The sequence below is a fragment of the Brassica napus genome, chromosome C2, assembly GCF_020379485.1.
Source record: "Brassica napus cultivar Da-Ae chromosome C2, Da-Ae, whole genome shotgun sequence".
NCBI classification, from domain to species: Eukaryota; Viridiplantae; Streptophyta; class Magnoliopsida; order Brassicales; family Brassicaceae; genus Brassica; species Brassica napus.
Window position 1 is genome coordinate 30,070,572 of NC_063445.1, and position 18,749 is coordinate 30,089,320.

Consider the following 18,749-nt stretch of genomic DNA (forward strand, 5'->3'; position numbering starts at 1 on the left):
TTTGAAGAAGACATATTTTTTATAAATCAAATTCGTGTGCAAATAGAGTAAGAGGGAGGATGAAGATATGGAGTGAATGAAGAGAAAGAGGAGTGCTTGTATTTATAGTTTAAATCCTGCCGACAGACCGAGGAAATTCCGACGGAATTCCGACGGAAAAGGCTAGTTCGTCGGAATTTCCTCGGAATTTTGTAAAATCCCCCAACGGCTCTAATATTTCCTCGGAATTCATCGGTTTTTTCCGAGGAACACATTTTTCCTCGGAATTTCCTCGGAATATTCAGACGGATTGATATTTCCTCGGAATTCCGTCGGTATATTCCGAGGAAACCCAATTTTGTGTTTCCTCGGAATTTTGTCGGAAATTCCTCGGTATATTCCGAGGATTTCATTTTCCGTCGGAATGTCCGTCAGAATACCGCTGTTTTCTTGTAGTGTTAGGAAAAAGGAAAGACCTAATTCATTGTGTAATAGGTTAAGTTAAGGATCCCTATTACCTATATAAGGAGATCTAATGTAAGATGATCTCATAAGAAAGATAAGAAAGATAATAGCTTGTGTTTAGTTTTTGAGAAGTTTTCTAAACATTAATAAAGGAATAACTCTTTAGCCTAGAACTAGGGTTGAACGTGTTCTCGTTTTGGGTTTACACCTTTGTTCTTGGTCACTTTATTTGGTATCAGAGCTCCAGGTTTGATTCATTGAAGAAGTTTCACCGAAGGAATGAGTGATTCAAAATCAACATCGAAGACAATGGAAGTCGTGCCTTCCACGGTGGTATGCCCGATGTTATCTTCAACGAACTACACGGTATGGGCGATGGGAATGAAGGTGTTACTGCGAGTACACAAGGTTCGGGAATCAATTGAACCAGGAACAGACGATGAAGAGAAGAAGGATATCGCTACTGCTCTCCTATTCCAATCGATTCCAGAAAACCTAATATTGCAAGTTGGTGAAGTCAACTCCCCTAAAGAAATCTGGGAAGCCGTGAAGTCAAGAAATATTGGTGCTGAACGCGTAAAGGAAGCTCACCTTCAGACCTTGATGAATGAGTTTGAACGTCTAAGGATGAAAGACACAGACTCAATAGATATCTTTTCGGGTAAGATATCGGAATTGGCCTCAAAATCTGCAGCTTTAGGTCAAACGTTAGAAGGACATCAAATGGGTGTTCAAGATCAAGAAAATTGCGGATGGAACTATCAAGAAGTTCAAATCACGACTTGTAGTAAATGTATATCTACAAGAACATGTGCAAGGACGTGTGCATGGAGTTGAACACATTGAAGGAAGTGTTCAAGGCGCGGACATCTTGACCAAGGCATTGGCAAGAATCAAGTTCAATGAGATGAGGGAGCTGATTCGAGTTCAAGATCTTAGCAATGGAAGCTTGAACCTTAAGGGAGAGAATGTTGGAGATAAGCTTCAACATTGCTAAAAAGGAAGTCATGAAGAAAAGGAAGTTATCCTTAAGTGTAATTAGGATAACTAGAAAATGAAGTTATCCTTAAGTAGAATTAGGATAACTAACTAAAGTTATTAGAATTAGTAAAACGGAAAGACCTAATTCATTGTGTAATAGGTTAAGTTAAGGATCCCTATTACCTATATAAGGAGATCTAACGTAAGATGATCTCATAAGAAAGATAAGAAAGATAATAGCTTGTGTTTAGTTTTTGAGAAGTTTTCTAAACATTAAGAAATGAAGAGCTCTTTATTAAAGCAATTGTGTTCAACGCCTAGAACTAGGGTTGAACGTGTTCTCGTTTTGGGTTTACACATTTGTTCTTGGTCACTTTAAGATTGACGTTTGGAAATCAAGTTTGAGAACGAGGGCGGTGTTCTTGTTGGAGGTCAGATATGACAGTCAAATAGACGGTGTCTAAGCATTAATCACTTATAAAAACATTTAATTATCGTATAAATATTTTTGAACATTAATATTAATTATTGTAAACAATGACAAAATTTACAGATAAAAATCACTTGCTCATAATTTGTAGAGTTAGACGTCTGATGAAAATAAATAAAATTGGAGAGTTAGTTAACGCAAGCTTCACATTAATAATCAGTTCGTCCTAGCTATAACTCTTACCAGTCATCATTAGGCTCGGACCAAGACAAGGTACATCTTTTTTTTTTTATCAGAAGACAAGGCACATCTAAATATTTTAAATTATCAGTTGAATAATAGCCTAAAAACTATTGAGAAACAAAAAAAAGTATAAACGTACCCATGATATTCTCGGCCCAATATGAAAAAGAAAGAATTGAGCTAAAGAGAATTCGGGTAAAATCCACCCGTTTCTGAAACGGGTTGGATCCAGAGCCCAACCCAATGCAAATATCCGGCTAGGGGAAACAAAATGTCATGGCAAAGGAGAAGAGAAAAAGGGAAATGGGCAGTGACGGTTAGATGTCGTTTAGACTGTGATTTAGCAAATGAAGAGTGGCATACTCTATTTCCATGTTCTTTTACAGAGTATCTTGGGATGGTGGCTTCTTCGGCCGGTAGTGGTTTATCTAGAAGATAAAGTTCCCAGGAGGAAAGGACAATTTCGGTTCGATAAGAGGTGGATTGGACAAGCGGGTTTCCTGGAATTAATTATAATGGGTTGGATAAACTATAACGAAGGAAGAGTAGGTGGGGGAGCAGAGAGTATAGTGAAAAAAAATTAGTAATTGTCGTCATGAAATTGCTAAATGGTGGAAAAATAATCCACCTTATGGAAAAGAAAAAATAAATGAGTTACAACAAACACTTGAAGAGGTACAAACAGATAATACCAGGTCTCAAGAGGATATTCTTGAGGTGTCTAGGAAATTACAAGATGCATATAAGGATGAAGAAGATTATTGGCACCAGAAAAGCAGGAACATGTGGTATTCATCTGGAGATCTTAACACAAAATTTTATCAAGCTTTAACTAAGCAACGGCGGGTTCATAATAGAATTGTGGGACTACATGATGCTAATGGGAATTGGATTACATAGGATAATGGTGTAGAAAAGGTGGCAGTAGACTATTTCGAAGATCTATTTAGTACCACCTCCCCATCGGAATTCGATATTTCCTGACAGAGATTAAACCGGGTATCACTCCTCAGATGAATCAATGCTTGTTGAGGCTAGCGACGGAGGAGGAGGTTAAAGAGGCTTTGTTTATGATGCGCCCAGAAAAAGCGCCAGGACCGGACGGCATGACAGCTCTATTTTTCCAACACTCTTGGCATATTATTAAGAATGATTTGGTAGGGATGGTGAATAATTTCTTGGTTTCGAGAGAAATGGATGCACGATTAAATATTACTAATATCTGCATGATCCCAAAAACGGAGAGACCTACAAGGATGACGGAATTGAGGCCAATCAGTCTCTGTAATGTCTGATAAAAAATAATTTCAAAGGTTTTGTGTCAGCGATTGTAAATCTATCTTCCCTTACTCATATCCGAAACTCAATCGACATTTGTGGCAGGAAGATTGATTTCTGATAATATTCTTATCTCCCAGGAAATGTTCCACGGATTGCGGACCAATAAAGCATGTCAAGGAAAGTATATGGCAATTAAAACGGATATGAGAAAAGCGTATGATAAAGTGGAATGAGACTTTATTAAGGCCTTATTGCAGAAAATGGGTTTTGATCTTGATGATGAAATGTATTTCATCGGTTCAATATCGGGTTCTCATAAATGGTCAACCACGTGGCCTCATTGTTCCACATAGGGTTTTACGTCAAGAAGATCTTTTATCGCCTTATTTATTTATTCTCTGAACAGAAGCTTTAGTTGCAAATATAAAAAAGGCAGAGAGAGGACAACAAATTACGGGAATGAAGGTAGCTAGAACTTGCCCATCGATATCTCATTTGCTTTTTGCGGATGATAGTCTTTTCTTTTGTAAAGCTCAAAAAGAAGAGTGGCAAACCATTCTTAGGATTTTAAAGGAATATGAGGCAGTTTCAGGGTAGCTAATAAATTTTGATAAGTCTTCCATTCAATTTGGACATAAGATTGAAGAATCTGTCAGACAGGAATTAAGGGATATTTTGGGCATTTAGAATCTTGGAGGAATGGAATCATACCTTGGTTTACCAGAAAATCTGGGGGGATCAATGATACAAGCTTTTAGCTTTGTACATGATCGTTTAAATAATAGAGTCAATGAGTGGACTTTCAAGTTTTTCACAAAAGGAGGAAAGAAAGTGATCATTAAATCAGTGATTACGGCATTACCAAATCATACGTTGTCCTGCTATCGTTTACCTAAGGCAATAGTGAAAAAACTGACAAGCGCGGTATCACAATTCTGGTGGAGTCCAGGGGGAAGTACAAGAGGCATGCACTGGAAATCATGAGACAAAGTACGTGTAGATAAAGATGAAGGAGGTTTGGGGTTTAAAGATATCACTGATTTCAACACAGCGATGCTTGGTAAACAATTATGGCGTCTGATAAAGAGGCCAAATACTTTATTTTCTCGATTTTTCAAAGGGCGTTATTACAGGAATGCCTCACCTCTGGTACCGATTCGTTCATATTCTCCGTCATATGGCTGGCGAAGTATTGTCTCTGCTAGATCTCTGGTAAGCAAAAGACTAATCAAACAGGTGGGATCAGGTTCTTTTATATCTGTATGGAATGATCCATGGCACCCAACCACTCGCCCGATACCAGCTAATAAAAACCAACACAATTTATACTCGAACTTAAAGTGGAGCCTCTTATTGACTCTACCTCATGCACTTGGAACTCACAGGCAATTCGGGCTTTGGTGGATCCACGTGATGCGAAACTTATAGAAAGCATACCACTGAGCAGGACTCAGAGGGTAGATAGAGATGGATTGCACTTCACAGAAAATGGAAAATATACAGTCAAATCAGGATACCAGGTAGAACGGATCTATCCAGATAGGGAAAGACAGCCATTACTGATTGGCCCCACAGTTGATGTTCTGAAGGCTTTCTGTTGGAAAATATGGTGCCCACCAAAGTTAAAGCATTTCCTATGGCAACTACTGACAGGGTGTATAAAAGTGAGAAGAATTTACAAGCGAGGGGGATGCAAGGGGATATTTGTTGCGTAAGATGTGGAGCCAACGAGGAATCGATAAACCATGTGTTTTTTTAATGTCCTCCAGTAATTCAGGTTTGGGCTCTCACGAAGATACCATCAAATCCAGCTATTTTTCCAACAATTTCTCTTTTCACAAACATGGATCATCTTTTCTGGAGAGTTTTCCCGAAGATGGAAGATCATCAATATGCAAGGATACTATGGTACATTTGGAAAGCTAGGAATAATAAATTTTTCAGTAATCTCGATATTGATCCTATGGATACGCTTAAATTGGCAGAAACAGAATCAACGTTGTGGGTTGAGACACAAATATTGAATGAACAGAGGACAATATCACAAATAGTGGATACGTCCCTGCCATCAATTCCAGGAAGACGGTGTTTTACAAATGTCTCATGGAAAGAGGGTGATACCTTTTCAGGACAGGGTTGGTTCAACACCTTAGAAGGATTTGATGGATTGTTAGGGGCGAGGAATGTTAGGGCTAGTCTTTCTCCCCTTCATGCGGAGATGGAATCGCTACTCTGGGTAATTGAATGAATGAGGAACTTACGTCAATATCAGGTTACATTTGTAACAGATTGTTCCTAATTGGTGAAGATGGTTTCGGAACCAGAAGAATGACTAGGTATTGTAAATTATTTAGAAGATGTCAAGATCCTGAAAGAAAGTTTCATCCGATAAGAGATTATCTATGTACCGAGGACGCAAAATTCAATGGCGGATAGACTAGCACACAGTGTTAGGAAGCAACCGTCTTTTGTCGTTCACATGGATGCAAATCACCTGGTTTGGCTTACAGAGTCTGTATAGGTTGATGACAAAAAAAAAAAGATTGTTGACTACATGAAATATTAGCCACCACATGGCTAACCATGCAAATTAAACAAATGTATATCTAGCTACACAAAATATATATTATATATGACAACAACCCTCAATTTAATGATGTTATGTAGTTAACATCGTAAGTTTAATTTCATTCATCCAAAAATTAATGTGGATGTGAGAGATCATTTAAATCTTCCGTTTTTATCAATTAAAATATGATGTACCTAACGGTAATTTAACTAGATATGAAAGTTATATAAGATATTATTTAATTTTGGTTTTTAATTATTTTAATCTGTTTCGTTAAAACTCTTAATAAAATTTCTGTAATTTGTTTGATTAATTGTGTGATATTTACTTATTTGATCATTTTTTATTATAAAACTTATTTCATGTCAATTTACTGACTCTGACATTTTATTTGTTATAAAACTAATTAAATTAATAAATTATTTTATTTTTATTTTCATAAACAAAAATTGCATCCATTAAAAAATATATAAAATAAGTATATATCGCACAATTAATTAAATGAATTACAAAAATATTATTAAAATTTTATTAAAAAACAGATCAATATAATTGAAAAACAAAATTACATAATATCTTATATAACTCTTATATTTATTATAAATAAAAATAATATACTTCTAAATGCACTAAAATAAAAAAAAAATTAAACACTAATAAAATTTTTTTAAAACATATTAATTTTGTAAATTAGATTTTGTTAAAAATATTCTTACGCTTTTAAAATGTGGGTTAAAATCTCATTTAGTTAAATTACGGTCGGGTTGATCATATTTTAATTGATGAAATGAGATATTTAAACGGTCTCTGACATCTACATCAATTTTTGGATGAACGAGTATTAAACTCGTGATATTAACTACATAACATAATTAAGTTGAGGGATGTTGTCATGCATAACATATACTTTGACTAGCTAGGTATGCATGACTTTAATTTGCATTGTTGGCCATGTGATGGTCAATACTTCATATAGTCATCAATCATTTTTCTTTTGTTTATTTCATTCCTCGGAGTTATCCCGTGAACGCAATAATGACATACTAGGTGTTTGGTCCGCGATAATTATTAATATACGCATTACTAATTAAAAAATTATAATAATAAAAAAAAATTGGTTTAAAAAAGATGGTTTCACCACTTTATCGGGAATCTAAACATTGTAAATAGTTTTCCAGCGTAGATTGAACTCATGTGGCGGTAGTTACAGCTACACAACTCTACGTTGGTGATAAATTATTATTTATGCTTTCATTTAAAGATTCTTACCTATATAAATTTTAAAAAATTTCTTTGTACAAAATTTTTTTTTTATAAAATTATATATTTTATATTAATTTATGAGATTATTTTAGATAACAACACAATATATATATATATATATATATATATGAATTATCCGAGTTATCTCGTGAAAGCTATAATGACATATTAAACGTTTTTTTTTGGACCCACTAAAATTTAAACAAATAAATATGGATATATATACACATACAATTTGACGCAGAAACCAAACAATAACAAAAATGACACAGTATAGTCTCTACTGTCAAATGTTCCTCGTCTTTTCCATGATACATCCACCGGTAGTATCTTTCACCCTGATCACCTCTGACTCGGTGGAGCCATCACTGATGGCCCATCAGCACTGATTGATGCCACAAACAGGATTCCCGATGACCAACGATGGTGCGCGCACGGAGCCCGACGAGCGAGACGCCGTCTACGACATTATGCGTGCGACCGGCAATGACTGGGATGCTGCGATTCCGGATGTGTGCCGAGGTCGGTGGCATGGGATCGAGTGTATGCTGGATCAGGATGACGTCTACCATCTCGCCTCTCTATCCTTCGGGTCATTCTCAGTCGACACGGCGTCTCCGAGCCCTTCACTAGGCTTAAACACCTTAAGGCCTTGTTCTTCTACCGATGTTTGGGCCGGGCTCCAAATCGGATACCCTCGTTTCTAGGCCGTTTAGGATCGAGTTTGCAGACCGTTGTTTTGAGGGAGAATGACTTTTTGGTTCCATTCCTGGCGAATTGGGAAATCTCACCAATTTGAAAGTACTTGATCTTCATAAAAATAACCTCAATGGCTCCATTCTTTTGTTGTTTAGTCGCTTCACCGGTTTGTAAATCGATTGACTGGTTCCATACCTGGTATGATTCTTCAAGATCTGAACGTTCTAGACTTGAACCAGAACCTATTAACCGGACCAGTCCCATCCACATTCTCAAGATGTGGATCGTTGATCAAAATTGATCTTAGCTGTAACCGAATTACTGGTCCAGTCCACAGCTTGATTAACCGGCTCAACCAACTTTTGCTTCTGGATTTGAGCTATAACCGTTTATCAGGTTCGTTCCCATCTTCACTCCAAGGTTTAAGCTCACTTCAAGCTTTAGTGCTGAAAGGCAATGCACAATTCGTAGCAACTATTCGGGAAAACGCGTTCAAAGGACTCAAGAACTTAATGATTCTGGTTCTCTCGAATATGAACCTCCAAGGATCAATACTGGGATTCTTGACTCGGTTAACCAGTCTCCGGGTCCTCTTCATTTGGAGGGGAACAACTTAACTGGGTCGATTCCTATGGAGTTTCGAGGAGTGGAGCATGTAAGGGAGCCGAGGCTAAATGATAACCGTCTGATATGGCCACTACTATTCTCGAGAGACACAGTGTGGAGAATGAGGAGAAAGCTGAGGCTGTATAACAATGTCGGTTTGTGCGTGAACCGGGGCAGTGACGTGGATGATGTCTTCCACTCAGAAACGGGTTCAAGTGTCAGGTTGTGTGAAGGGGAAACACAGAGACCTGGTCCTTCGGGTACGGTACATCATCTATATAGAACAGGTGGTGTCAGTGTTTCGGCAAATGCAGCTACGGACGTGTCAAGCGGTTCAAAGTCATTAAGCTTCTTTCGTTTATCAGCATTCCTTGTGTTAAATTTCGGCCATATGCTACTTTCTATTTAGGGGAGAGATCTGTGACAAAACTGCTGTAAGTATATGTAAATCCATAGTGCAATGACATTTTATTAAGAGAAGAGAAGAGTAAAAGCATATTTGGCTTGATCTTTGAAGTTTGAACAAGGGGAGAAAGAAAGAAAAGATAATTCCTTAAAAAAAAAAAAAAAAAAGACGTTGGCTGCGTTACACGCGCTACGTGCTAATGTGTAAAAGGAAAAGTACAAAAGAGCCCCTGCCGCTTAAAGCTAGGTAGGTCTGGGCATTTTAACATGGACCCTAACCGGAACCGATCCAAAAATACCCGACTCGAAACCGGACCGAAAATGTACAAGTACCTTTTGAGTCTAAATTTTTTTTACCCGAAAGAACCGGAACCGAAAAGGAACCGATCCGAATAGACCCGGATCCGAAAAGAACCGACCCGAATAGATCCGACCCGATAAGAACCGATTTGTACCCGACTTAAAAACATGTATATCTAAAACTATGATGTTTTTGTGTTCTATTTTATATATATTATTTTATGATTTAGCTGAATTATCTTTTGTGAACAACATTTGTTATTATTTTTTTAACATTTTTTAAGTAAATAAAGCTTTAAAATGTAAAATTTAGAGTTTTAAAATGTTTTATTTTAATTATTAATAGATTCATTTAAGATATTTTGTAAAATGTTAGATATATATGACAAATATTCAACTAAAATTAATGGAATTGGATATATCATGTCATTTTCAGATCTTAAATATCCGAACCTGATCCGGATCCGATATAGACCCGAAAATTATGGGTATTTTATGGGTATTTTAATTATAGACCCGAACCGACCCGGATCCGAGAAAAACCGAACCGAACCCGAACTGAAAATTTCTAAATACCTATTAGATTTAAATATTTAGGACCCGAAAAGATCCGGACCCGAAAAGAACCGGTCCAAACCCGCCCCGAAGACCGGAAAGCCCAGGCCTAAAGCTAGGTATAAAAAACCTGGACGCTCCTCTCCTCCGAATCATCATCTTCTTCTTCTTTCAAACCCTAACTTATTACGTTTGGTTTCTTGAGATCTCAGGTTCATTAGTATCGAATCATCCGTCAATTCCTTGTGTGTTTCTTCGAGCCATGTCTGCCGTATATTGCGGAAGTAAGAGATCTTACTTCGAGGATATTCCTTCTTCAAAGAGGTTCCGATGTTATTCTCCTTCGGATTCTCCAATCTGGTCCTCTCCGCCGTCCTCATCGCTCGATCAGCTTCGCACTGCGTTTCCTCACCTTGAACTGACGGTAGTTCTTGTTCTTCTATATATATATCTGTCGGACTTATTCGAGCTATTCAGATCTGGGGAGATTTAATTTAATTCGATTCCAATGTTTTTTGTTTCGCCAGGTTCTTGTGAAGGCACTAGAAGAACATGGGAATGATATATGTGCTGCCATGAGAAGCTTACATTCGGAGAAGAAAGCTGAAAAATTGGCCAATAAGGAGTTTCATGCCGTTGCTGGTGGAACGTTTACGGCCGATTCAGTCAATCCCGGCGAGTGGTGATGACTGGGTCGCATTGTTGATCAGGGAAGTGACACAATCTACTGGTATAGATGATGCAAAAGTCCGTGCATCAAAAGTCCTGGAGGCTTTAGAGCAGGCGTTAAGCTCACGTGCTCGCGAGGAAGCCGGGAAAATATTCCAAGAGGTAAATCTTTTAGTAGGCTACATTATACTGCTCGCTAAGTTTCTTTTTACCTTTGCACCTCGTCAGTACATGGGGGTAATTAGATGCCCTATGAAATTTGTGTTACGGACCATGGCTAATGATCCTGTTAAGTCTTTGAGTTGTAGCGTGGAAGACAGTTTTTTGACTGTTAGACATAGTATAAGCCATTAGTTATTTCATATGTACCTTCATTTTGCTGCCTTGCTGGTTTTGAACAATATTCTGTATGGAGTACCAAGAAATTAACTGTGAAAGAAAATTATATTCCATCTTCAAGCTGGAAAAATTATCAAACTTTACTAGGATCTTTTGTATCTGTTGTAGTCAAATTAATACAATCTTCTTAAATTGCAGGAGAAAGTGGCTGTGCAGCAACAAGTGGAGGACTTGATGAAAGACAACACAGTGCTGAAACGTGCTGTTGCTATCCAGCATGAGCGCCAGAAGGCATTTGAAGATGCGAATCAGCAGCTAGAACTTTTGAAGCAAGTTATTCCTCAGTACCAGGAAAAGATCAGAAATCTGGAGGTAAGCCTTAGAACACTTCTTTTTCCTGATATTTGATGGGGGTTGCTAAACCTTCATGCACATGAGTGGAGATAATAATTGAGGGTCCGTGAATTTAAGAATGTGTTTTTTTTTTGGGTTTGAGAATATTGAAGCATGTCGCAGCAATCTGACATGGTTACATAAAAACTAGACGTGCTCCAATCTTGATGCTCCATAGATAAAAGATGCTAAAAAAGGTTTAAAATGCAGATGAACAACTACGCATTGAACTTGCGTCTGCAGCAAGCGGAACAAGGAAACTCTATGCTGGAAAGATTCAATCCCGATGTCTATTAAAGCTGAAACAAGGGGAGGTTAGGAGGAGAAGGCAATCATAACAAAAGAACGCAAGTAGAGAAGAGACTAAAGTAGAAAAGAGAAATGCATTTGCATCGTATTGGCTTTATCGTTTTCCTTCAAATCTCAAGGCGCATGAATTGGGAATGTTTTGGGTAAACATTGTTCTGGAGCAACTAATATACAATAGACAGTAAATGATGATAATGATGATGAAAAGTATTACAGTGAAAACTTTATAAATTAATAACAGTAAAAACTCTCTAAATTAAATTTTTTGGGATTTTGATATCTTAAAGTATGTTCGTTTTCAACTTAATAAGATATAGTTCATATGTGCTTGCTTAATAAATCAGATTTGTTGCAACTATGGAAAAAACCTATTATGGATGAATCTACGTGGACGACTTTTGAAAAATAGAGGACCGTATCAATAGTAGCTCCATTATATATATCATACGAATCACATGCAAGTGGTGGCATGCCATAGACGAGCAGTCCCATCCTCGGATACCGTAATAATTATTGGGAGCTCTGGATGGAAACACACAACAGAAACATTGTGCGTATGACCTTCAAGTGTCTGAACGCAACTCTTTGTTTGGTAGTCCCATACCTGCTTCCAGAAGACATTTATGAGCAATAGAAGACTCTGAAGGGACCTATATACAAATGAAAATACATACAAGCACACATACATATCGCAAACAACTTGCAAAGAAGCACGACCGTTCAGTAGTCAGTACTGACCTTAGCAGTAAGATCATCAGAACCAGAGGATAGCTATGGTTTGTCCCTACCAGTAAAGTAGTCTACACAGTTGACCCCTTCCAAATGTGCATCCAAAGTAAAATTTGGATCTGGAGAACCAAGATTCCATATTTAGAAAAGAAAAGATGTAGAAACAGGAGAAGGGTTTAGCGTCTCGTACTGGGAATGAACAAACAAAATGTTTGCTAAGAGTCGAAGAAGACGAATCTTTCACTTAAATGGTACGGTGAAGGGATGAACTAGCAAAAGTATTGGTGTCTTTGGGATTGAAAGTCACTTGCATAACATAATGGTAATGGCCATAGAAAATCTGAGTGCATATCCAACCCTTCTCCCAGTCCCAGAACTTGATGAGCATATCATCAGATGATGATAAGACATAGGGAAGGGTGGGATGAACAGAAACACACCTAATGTAATCAGGGTTTCCTTGTACCAAAAAAAAGAAAAGAATGAAACAAGGCAATGGAGCAACATTAAAGCAATAACTGCAGAAAGAAAAATGAATCCGAGTCTAATTGGGTTTTCCATATAACTGAGAATCCAACCAAAACGTATTCCAAATAGCTCAAATTTCCAAGTCACTAACTAAGATTACAGGCAGAGTTGGTGCACTGATTGATAGGATCAGTATCAATAGTGGTCCAACACGGTTTTCTAGCTGAACTTGTTTACCAATTATAATCCATCTCAGTACATAAATGGCAACTGTTAAGAGTTTTTTTGTTGTTGTTGGAAGTAGGCTCTACGAGTGTCACCCTCATGAGTGATCTTCATCAACTGTTCAGACACCAACCATCAAACCCCTGCATAGCCAACCACAAATAGAGAGTCATTTGACTTGCTTTCTATCTTGAGAGCAATAAACTATATATGTAAACAAATATGATGTGGATTTTAAATGAAAGAATGATGAACATACTTGAATGGAAACGATCCATAGGAATTTCTCGCTGTTCGCGTTTAATGCAGAGGTACTCAGCTAGCAGTGCCATGACAGCAAGCCCCGTGCCATTTACAACCCACCAAGCCATAGACGAAGGCCATCCTCCATACAGGATGCAGAAGAAGAGATGTATGATATAGAGAGTTGCAGAGAAATCAAGGCATTTCCGTGCTCGTTCCACCAAAAATATCATGTGCACAGCCCTGCCAGTATACCAATCAATCTTCAGGACACTTTTGAAATGTAAAAGTAAAACAAAAAAAGGAATATTGAGGATCTAACCCAGCAAGTGAAGCGCACAAGAAAGAAGCAATGACGCACCAACCGGTGAGGGTAGAAGTAGTGAGAGTAGCGTAATCGAAAAAGTAGACAAGACTAAGACGAGGAACACGAAGGCCTAGGAAGAGGATCATGAAGACTCCAAGAGAGAGATAGAAGGAACACTGAAGGCAGATAATCTGGGCAACAATAAGCCATGGGTCCCATACAGCTGTGCCATAGAACATGGCTGGCTAATGAATCCCCGTAAAACTGTAATCAAATATATACAAGCAATTAATCTAAGATCGTCGAAAGCCTAATTTCCACTATTTTCATCCACGATCGAATGCATAGCATAACCCCGAAAACGCACCTAAGATCAAGAAAAGGTATGTATGTACCACTCGGCTTCAAGGGAAGATCAAACCGGATCCGCTGAGTCGGAGAGATGCACCAACACCCGGATCGGGAGGACACAGGCACTTCCTCTAATACGAGACGATTTTGCAGAGAGAACCTCTGTCACTAACAAAGAATAAACAAAAAGACTTAATATATTAGAAAGCAATTTAACAGAAATGACCGCATAGCGCAGTGGATTAGCGCGTTTGACTTCGGATCAAAAGGTCGTGGGTTCGACTCCCACTGTGGTCGATTCACTTTTTTAAAATGCGTTTCTTACTATAGGTGCTTGGTAGCGCAGTAACCAATTGAAATAGAATACAAATGTTTCCTTCGAATCAAAAAGCAACAACAACAACGCAATGGTACGAAAGAAAAAAAAGGATGAACTGGAGCATTAGACTACAACAAAACTCAACCCTTGGATTAAGAAGCTTATCATCGAGCACACAAAAATCCCCAGAAAACAAACCTTACAACACTAAATTCACACATGACTCAAAGAAAAATCTTCAAGTCACGCACTATCTCGAGAATTGCCTCTCTCATGAGTTAAGAGGCATGGATTACTATATATGGGCAATATATCTTCTTTGTAACTTGATCCAGGCGATATCTCCCAAAAATCTTCAACATCCCCTTGTCAGTTTCTTTTTCTGATGATGCTGTCTCGCTGTTGACGGTAAATGTTTATTAATTTCAAGGTTAAACAATCTTAACTAAGATCACAGATTTTTCATTAAGTTTGAGCAAGACCTGTGTATATAAGTGTGGTACTGACAATCTTGAGGTTTTTCTTCAGTGTCATTTGAGGTCACATTCCATGATGCAATCCTCAAACATATGAGTTGTCTTTGGTTTTGGCCCATGAGAAATGATACATGTATATCCTCAAAGAGGGCCATCTCGTGTGCAAAGAGCGAGCAAGAATAAACCTGACTAGAGATGCTATTCATAAGAAACAACAACTGTATCCTAGGCATCATCGACTGAATTACAAGGACGAGGTTGAATGTTTACCACACCAGACAGTGAACTGGGCACAACATAGTTCTTAGGCAAGGAATTGGACTTAAAACAAGGATTGGGCTTGATTTTAAGCGCAAGGATGATAGTCCTTTCTGAAGAAATCATCAGTTTGACCTTCTCCTTGAAAGCTGAAGCTTAGAAGTGAGAGACCAACTTTTGTCAGAAAATCATCTGTTACGAAATCTGGGAGGTGAAGGGGCAGCTGGAGACCTGGGGCTGAAGACACCACCAAAGAATGAAAAATCAAAGGGAGAAGTAGGGCTTTTCCCTGCTACATCAGCGGCATCAAGTCAAACAAAGAAGCTAGGGATGCTAAAGAGCGGGCCCCCGCTGCTAATGTGTTTGAGATCAACTACTGACATCAACGTAGGCCTGGAACAGATCGGGTATCCAAATAATTTTAAGGTATCCGGATCCGGATCTTTATCCGGCGGATCCATAATTTTACTATCCTTATCCGGATCCGGGGTTCTCGTGATGTGCCGCGGTCCGAGCATCGACCTGTTTGGTTCATGGACACGGCCCAAGGTGGCGTTCTTATTTACCAGCTCGACCAAACCGAGGTTTTCATGTCGGATTATGCCAGTCTTACTGCCAGTGTTAGTCTATCTGATCATTCCGTCCATGCTGATCATAATTTCCCATCGGATCGTGCCGATCAGACCGTTCGTACCGTTCCATTCGATCACCCCGATTGTACCGCTCGTACTGCACGCCGTATCGACCCACAGACGTCCGGATTGGAGCCTCAGCAAGATCTACGACCAAACGACAGAATTGACCGAACTGGAGCTTGTCTTTCACGTCCTGTTTGCCATTTTAAGATCAATGGTCAAGGCATAATCGATTTCGAACGAGTGGATTTCGAATCAGTCTGTGCCTTCTTCCTTTGGACTAGTTTGGACCGTACCGGCGACCGTACTGATGGACTGATACTTCGATCAGTTCATGAACTTTGATCATCTGAATTTCTCTAAGGCAAGGATATTGAAGTTTTCAGATGACTTAGATTCCATTTGGCCCAGATCAGTTCGTGAATTTCTTCCATCCATCCGTGTGGACTGTCCCGGACGCGTGCTGCTCATGTTCGCAGGACATGCAGCAGGATACACTGAATCTGGACAGTGGAAGCTGAAGGGTTCATTCGCCAGTCAAACTCCTTTTTTTGTGCCTTGACTAGATCTGGTCAATGCTGTATTTTCTATGTCTTGATTTCACACATTCTTCTTTATTTCTTTTGACTACAACTAGTATAAGTATGTAATCTCATTCCATGAATAAGGCAATCAATTTTTCTTTCATTTTATGAGTTTATTCTCTATGTTCTTCGTTGAACATTTATTAAGTTTTCTTGGTGTGGTTAGCTCCAAGTTAAACGTCTCTTTCTAGTTGGACCGGTGCATCACATCCGACAACAGATCGAGTTTTGCTTCATTGTCGAACCTGTGAGTCATATCAGGCGGCAATCAAGCACCCTGGTAGTATCATTGGGCCATCCGCAACCCTTTGTGTCACCGTTCATTCCATCAGTTCTCCTTCCTCACTGATCGAGTACATATCTTTCCTTACCGGTCGAGTGTTCGTTCCTTAGGGTGCATCAAGTGGTATCAGAGCCACTTTGGCTGATTTGTTTTCTTTCATCTTTCATCTTCTCATCTCTCCACGTTTTTCTTTTCTTATTTCTTGGATCCGGGTTGTTCCTTTACTCCTTTGTGATCGCCTATTATATAAAAAAAAAGTTTTGGCTTGAATCACTTCTGAAGAGAAATCCAGGGAGAGTGGTGGAAGAGAAACCCTGCTGGCTGAGGAGAAACCCATCCTTAGGACAGTTAAGGCGGATCCATATCAAAAATCTCTTCATCTTTCTTTCTCTTTTCTTTTTCCCACAAAAGTTTGTTTTAGGTTTTGATTGCTGAATTTTGACTACCTATCATCCTTTGAACCAGTGGAAAGAACTCTGAGTGATCACCTAAAAATCGTGAGCTAAACACTTTGAGAGTGTGAGAATTTTTATTTGCTAACTCTTTTGTTAAGTGTTTTCAGGATGTTTGGATTTCTCAAGAAATCAAAACCACAACAAGACGTTTACTTTCCTTTTAAAACCGTGTTAGAAAAAGAGCAAATGATTTTTGAAAATAAGAAACAGTTTGCTTCTAATAGGTTTGATTTTGTGCAGAAATAAAGAAACCAAAGGAAGAGACAAAACAGGTTCGATGATGATGAAAAGTGGGTTAGAAGTGGTGATCGTCCCTTCACCAAAGCTAAGAGAAGCAACCGTGGTGTGTTTGATCAGAATGAGCTTCAGACTTATGTCAGCTTGGAGAAGATGTTGCATAAGGTAATTCATGCTATCCGACAACTCAAAAAGAAGGGAAACACCAACACTTCTCCTGCACCAAAACAACAAAGTAATTTTTCTTCTCTTTCAAATTCTGATTTGAAAACTAATGTGTTGTCTTCTGATAAAAGCAAAGGTGTGAAACCCACAAGCAAAGCTCATTCTACCAGGTGCTTCAAATGCCATAGGATCGGTCATTACGCTAACAAGTGTCAAAAGCAAAGACCGTTGGTGACTTTGGAGAATGAAAACGTTGAAACCGAGCCAGAAAAGGAAGACCCATTGCCAATTTTTGATGACTTCATATATGAGCCAACGGAGGGGCTAGATGAAGAACAAATTCGTGGTCATCAAGCCAACCAAGAAGAATCATCTTCCATTCAAAAAATAGACTGAACTCAAGGTGAGCATTGTGCTGATTATGGTTCTTTTATGGTTCTTTTGCTTATAATCCTTTTCCTTTTAATGTTTCAGATTTAAGGACAAATCTTTAGAAGTGGAAAGGAATGATGTGCCATGGTTCGTGGATCAGTCCATTGAAGCCAACCAACATGGAGATCAGAACAGTCTGAACAATTTGACCGAGGTTCGTTCATCCGACCGTACCGATCAGACTGACCGAGCCGTCCCGCGTGGGTCCCGATTGGAGCTTCGTCTGAAACCACGACCAGACAACCGAAATGACCGTACCGGAGCTCGTCTTCCCCAAACCAACACGACATTCTAAGACCCACGGTCGAGCCAGACTTAGCTTGGGTCGTGAAGAAACCGAAAACGGACATACATTCTCATCCGGCGGACCATCCGGACAGTCCCGCAAGCATCCTTATCTTTACCCCGTACATCCATCTGATTCGGATGAACCTGGACATTATCTGAAGGGCCATCTTTGACCAATCTGCATGGAAGACTGAGTCTTTGACTCATTAATTCAGATCTGGTCAAATTTGTATTTTCTATTCATTATTTTCCTTGTATTTTCTTTATTAGTCTTTGACTACAAACACTATAAATATGTAGTCTCATTCTATGAATAAAAAAAGTCTAAGTTTGAGTTTATTTTGTTTTTTATTTTCTCTGAGTGAGAGAGAGAGTTCTTTAGCTAGTTCATTGGTTTGAATCGGCTTGTTGATTTGGTGGTCAGCCAATTTATCTTTGTGTGTTGTTTGGTGGTTAGCCAACACATTCATTCTTTCTTTGGTGTTTAGCCTTAGATCGTGGGTATATCAAGAGTCATTCTGAATCTCTTGATGATCCTTTCAATCCATCTCAGTTCCAGAAGTGTTATTTGCCTTCTCGGATCATATCCAACACCCAGCTAAAGTGATTCTTCAATTTAGGGCGTATCATCTCGGATATCCGGGTGTCGGATATTCTTCTAAAAATTGTAATATCCGGCGGATATCCGGATCCGGATTTGGATCCTTAAAATAAATAAATAAATAATATTAATATATATAAAATATTAAAAATAATTTTAAAATAAAAAAATATAATGTTTTTAATTATTTCTATGTATAATATTACA

The 18,749-nt window shown here is 38.5% G+C and overlaps 1 protein-coding gene, 1 non-coding gene and 2 pseudogenes across 3 annotated transcripts; 3 read left to right on the plus strand and 1 right to left on the minus strand.

The window, feature by feature from the left end:
- The first annotated feature begins 3,641 nt into the window (after nucleotides 1–3,641).
- Nucleotides 3,642–9,486, plus strand: LOC125582535 (annotated as a pseudogene).
- Nucleotides 9,487–9,907: 421 nt separating this feature from the next.
- On the plus strand, nucleotides 9,908–11,809 carry LOC106345865 (annotated as a pseudogene).
- A 943-nt stretch (nucleotides 11,810–12,752) lies between these two features.
- Nucleotides 12,753–13,986, minus strand: LOC106351027 (protein SYS1 homolog). Of its 2 annotated transcripts, none has more exons than XM_013790843.3 (4): nucleotides 13,854–13,986; nucleotides 13,474–13,722; nucleotides 13,168–13,394; nucleotides 12,753–13,051 (listed from the first exon to the last, which is right to left on the minus strand). In XM_013790843.3, the coding sequence occupies exons 2-4, from the start codon at nucleotides 13,695–13,697 to the stop codon at nucleotides 13,044–13,046; spliced, it is 459 nt and encodes a 152-aa protein (XP_013646297.1). In that variant the 5' UTR covers nucleotides 13,698–13,722; nucleotides 13,854–13,986; the 3' UTR covers nucleotides 12,753–13,043. The 2 variants fall into 2 exon arrangements, with proteins under 2 accessions (XP_013646297.1, XP_013646296.1); XM_013790842.3 differs by having other exon boundaries at nucleotides 13,826–13,984.
- A 46-nt stretch (nucleotides 13,987–14,032) lies between these two features.
- On the plus strand, nucleotides 14,033–14,106 carry TRNAR-UCG. The gene has a single exon. It is a non-coding gene; the product is annotated as a tRNA-Arg (tRNA).
- The last annotated feature ends 4,643 nt before the right edge of the window (nucleotides 14,107–18,749 follow it).